At 46.7% G+C, this 4,335-nt stretch overlaps 1 protein-coding gene across 5 annotated transcripts in view; it reads left to right on the top strand.

The window, feature by feature from the left end:
* RPL26 (ribosomal protein L26) overlaps positions 1-1,978 on the top strand; it is a 16,314-nt gene extending 14,336 nt beyond the window's left edge. For 4 of the 5 annotated variants that reach the window (XM_021713973.1, XM_008061135.2, XM_021713971.1 and 1 more), the window contains exon 4: positions 1,806-1,974. In XM_021713973.1, coding sequence (XP_021569648.1) covers positions 1,806-1,934 — 129 coding nt within the window. In that variant the 3' untranslated portion in view covers positions 1,935-1,974. Of the gene's footprint in view, positions 1-1,805 lie in introns of all 5 variants that reach the window. The other variant, XM_008061136.2, reaches the window with a different exon arrangement.
* Positions 1,979-4,335: the final 2,357 nt, after the last annotated feature.

The following is a 4,335-nucleotide window of genomic DNA, read 5'->3' as shown; positions in this document are numbered from 1 at the left end:
TTGCCCAGGCAGGTCTCGAACCCGCGGGCTCAGGCAATTCACTCACCTCGGCCTCCCAAGACGCGGGATTACAGGCTGAGCTACCGAGCCCAGCCAGGATCTGTTTTTTAAAAGCCTCCAGTTGATACTTAGACACACTCAAGTTTGAGAAACATACCTATAAAGCTTTACAGTCTTATGTCTTTGCATCTTTGACTTGCTGTTCTTTGGAAAAGTTGAACCTAGATCGATCACTTCTTTGGGCTTCTGTTAAAATGTTGCTTTATTGGTAGGACTTTGCCTGATCATCCTGTGTAAAATAGCCCTCATTCCTCAACCTCCCCATATTTTCCTTTTTTCTCTGTATTAACATTTATTTACTTCTTTTCTTTCTCTCTCTTTTTTTTTTTTTTGAGTTGGAGTCTCACTTCGTCTCCCAGGCTGGAGGGCAGTGGCATGCTCCTGGCCATCGCAGCCTCGACCTGCTGGGCTTCAGTGATCCTTCCACCTCAGCCTTCCAAGTAGATGGAACTACAGGCGTACACTACCACGCCCAGCTAATTTTTTATTTATTGTAGAGACGGGGTCTCACCAAGTTGCCCAGGTGGGTCTTGAACCCACAGGCTCAGGAAGTTCACTCGCCTCAGCCTCCCAAAGTGCTGGGATTACAGGCTGAGCCATCAAGCTTGGCCTCTATCTCCTTTTACTAGAATACAAGCTCAGTGATAGTAGAAATTTTTGTTTTGGTCACTATGCTATATCTCTTACACTTTCTACCTTCACTTTTGTTCATAATACCAAAATTTACCATAATTAAGATGTTATTAGGATCCAGACTGTTGAAATAAGATCTGTATTGTCACCTTGCTAAAGGTTTTACAGGTTGAAGATTGTATGGAGGCCACATGTAATCTCTAACCTTAGATTCTAAACTAACAGGTTTTTGTGCACAACTTGGTAGCTTGTAAAACGGGTGAGAGCTGGATGTGGTGGCTCATGCCTGTAATCCCAACACTTTGGGAGGCTGAGGCGAGAGGATTGCCAGAGTCCAGGAGTTTGAGACAAGCCTGGGAGATATGACGAGACCTGTCTCTACAATAAATGAAAAACTAGCTTGCATGGTAGTGTGCACTTGTTCTCCAGCCTAAGAGTTACAGAGTGAGACATACAAACTAGGGTCAGGGGGTTAGAATGGCTTGCTTGTTGAGTGGTAAAAAAGAAACATTTTACAGTAAAGCACAGAAGAGGCTATAAGACTCGCCAGTGCCATCTTACCATTCTCTTTTTTTTCTTTTTCCTGTAGTTCCAGCTACTTGGAAGACTGAGGCGCCTTTCTCCTTTAAGTAAATGTTTTAAGCTAGGTTTGCTTTGGGGACTAGAGGAGTTTCTGGAACTTTTTTTTTCCTTTTGAATTGGAGTCTCACTCTGTTGCCCAGACTGGAGTGCAGTGGCACACTCCCGGCCACCACAGCCTCGACCTGCTGGGCTCTAGCAATCCTTCTGCTTCAGCCTTCCAAGTAGCTGAAACTACAGGCACGCACTACCATGCCTGGCTAATTTTTGATTTATTGTAGAGACGAGGTCTCGCCGATTTTCTCAGGCAGGTCTCGAACCCAGTCTCAGGCAATCCACTTGCCTTGGCTTCCCAAAGTGCTGGGAGTACAGGCTGAGCCGCCAAGCCCAACCTGGAACTTTTTTTTTTTTTAAGTTATATAATCATTTCCTGTTTAGACATCCATCGCCCCAGGTTTGGGGGATGAGAGTGAATGTTGAGCCTTCCTGTGTGTTTTAGTAATAAAGCTTGAATGTTTCCTTTCTTTCTGCAGGTGGTTATCACTAGGCTTAAACTGGACAAAGACCGCAAAAAGATCCTTGAACGGAAAGCCAAATCTCGCCAAGTAGGAAAGGAAAAAGGCAAATACAAAGAAGAAACCATTGAGAAGATGCAGGAATAACGTAATCTTATACAGAACTTCCATTAAAAACTGCTAACATGAAATGACTTTGTTTTGTGTGTGGTATTTTGGGACACTACTTTCTGGTGGTTGGGTCTTTTGCCTCTTTGTCAGTCTAGCAATTTTCTGAGATCAAGACTGATTAAATGGTGATTACTTATTGCAGTCAGCTGCATTTTGGGGTACATCATAGCTGAAGAGGGTTCACTGAGTCTACTGATAAGCTACTATGTGAACACATAACAGTTTTTAAAATTTACTGCATAAAAGTTCTATTGCCATTGCATATAAAGTGTTGTTTAAGATAAGCTGCTATGGAGCTGTTCCTAGATTGAGAAGTCCCAGGTTCTTTGGGTTACCCATATTTCCCCTTGTTTCCTGCACAAGTGCTAGATGAATGCCATCAGACCAAAACCTAACAAATCTTTGGGTTACAATATGAAATGCAAAATGCTCGTCTAAAATGTAGCTTCCTCAGAAGATTAAATAATACAGTGTGGCGTGTCCAGCAGTTGACAAGTGTGTCAACAGTGAGTTTCTGCCATTGCTTGCATTTTTGTTTTTAATTTTTGTGGAGGGGTGGAGATAGGATCTTTCTACCAGGCTGTAGTGCAGTCATTGGTGCAATCACAGCTCAGGAACTTATTAATGGGTTCAAGTGGTCCTCCCACTTAAGCCTCCCAAGTATCTGGGACTACAGGTGTGTGGCACTATACCCAGCAAATGTATCATTTTTGCAGGGATGCGGTCATGGTTAACTCAAGCTGAGCTCCATCTCCTGGCCTCAAGCAACCCTCCCAGAGTCCTGGGATTTATAGTAGTGAGCCACCACTTCTCATTTAAAGTGCCTACCTACACGGGCAAAACACACTAAGGCAGTTTACTTTTCAGGCCAGAGGCATTTGTTATGAAAACTTTGCAACAATGTTGGGATGGGTAACTGGCCCCTATTTTGTGCAGAAGCACAAGACGGTGCCCACAGTTCTGTGCGGGCTGGGTGGGACGCCTGTAACCTCCAGTTTGGTGAAGAACCAGGGCTCCTTCCTGTCTGCTGCAGCCCCTCGGGAGGGGCGGGGCTTCCGGCGGGCATGTACGCGTGGGCGGCTGCACGCTGGCGGGTGGAGACGGCTCCCGGACCCTGCGGCCCCTGGCACATCCCTTCCACCTTCCTGCCCCCCTCCTCCCTCCATCCCAGCCTTTCCTCCACCTCTGGCCGGCTCAGGCATTCGGCCCTGAGCCTGTCCCCCTCGGCCAGACAGATGGGGCACGGTGTAGACGTCGGGTTAGGAAAGGAGGTGATGGCCCTAACTTAGCCTTCAGGATTAAGTGGGAGTTCCTGTGTTGTGTGGAAGGTGAGGGGACACTACTGAGTGCTTGGTGTGCATTATCATTGGATCTTCATAGCAACCCATTGTGATGGATACTGGTATTCTCCCCATTTTATAGATGAGGAAACAAGCCCCAGTAGTTTTGCCTTAGTCACACAGTAAATAAATGGTAGAGTCAGAAATTGAAATCCTAAAGCCTAGACTCAACTGTATACTGCTGCACTACCTCGCTAATAATGTGTATTGTGTTTTTCAAATGTCTTTTGAACATTTGTGCTCAACTCTTAATTCGTTGGCCCTCCGAGAGAATACAGGCAGGTACAAACCTCACTCCCTTCTAGGTTGTATACCTGAACCAAGCAACTATAGATGAAAAGCAAAGTGCTCCAGTGAGTGGTACAGGTTGTTTGGAGGAAATAGAGATGGCAATCAGCTTCAGCTGCTGAATAGTCAGGAAGGAGGCTAATTTGAGCTGGCTGTGATTTAGAAAGTCAATGGGAGGACATTCTAAACTAGGAACGGCCAATGTTATCTAACCAAGCTTATCAGTTACTCCATCAGCAAAATTCTGACCAAGAAACTGATGTAGGGCCACATGGCTGAGGTGACTGGATTGCCTGAGCCTGCGAGTTCGAGACCCGCCTGGGCAGCGAGACCTCATCTCTACAATAAATAAAAAAATCAGCCGGGCGTGGTAGCGCGTGCCTGTAATTCCGGCTACTCGAAAGGCTGAGGCGGAAGGATCGCCGGAGCCTAGCAGGTTGAGGCTGCGGTGGCCGGGAGCGGCCACTGCACTCCCATCTGGGCGACTGAGTGAGACTCCAACTAAAAAAAAAAGAAAAAAAAGAAAAGAAAATGGTGCTTTAGCCGGGCTCGGTGGCTCAGCCTGTAATCCTGCGCCTTTGGGAGGCTGAGATGAATGGATTGCCAGAGCCCGCAGGTTTGAGACCCGCCTGGGCAACTTGGCGAGACCTCATCTCTACAATAAATCAAAAAATTAGCCGGGCGTGGCTGCGCGCGCCTGTAGTTCCGGCTACTCGGAAGGCTGAGGCGGAAGGATCGCCAGAGCCCAG

Source organism: Carlito syrichta, unplaced genomic scaffold, assembly GCF_000164805.1.
Source record: "Carlito syrichta isolate Samal-C Ts95f unplaced genomic scaffold, Tarsius_syrichta-2.0.1 Scaffold305117, whole genome shotgun sequence".
In the NCBI taxonomy this organism is placed as follows: domain Eukaryota; kingdom Metazoa; phylum Chordata; class Mammalia; order Primates; family Tarsiidae; genus Carlito; species Carlito syrichta.
This window is presented reverse-complemented; position numbering and strand designations above follow the sequence as displayed.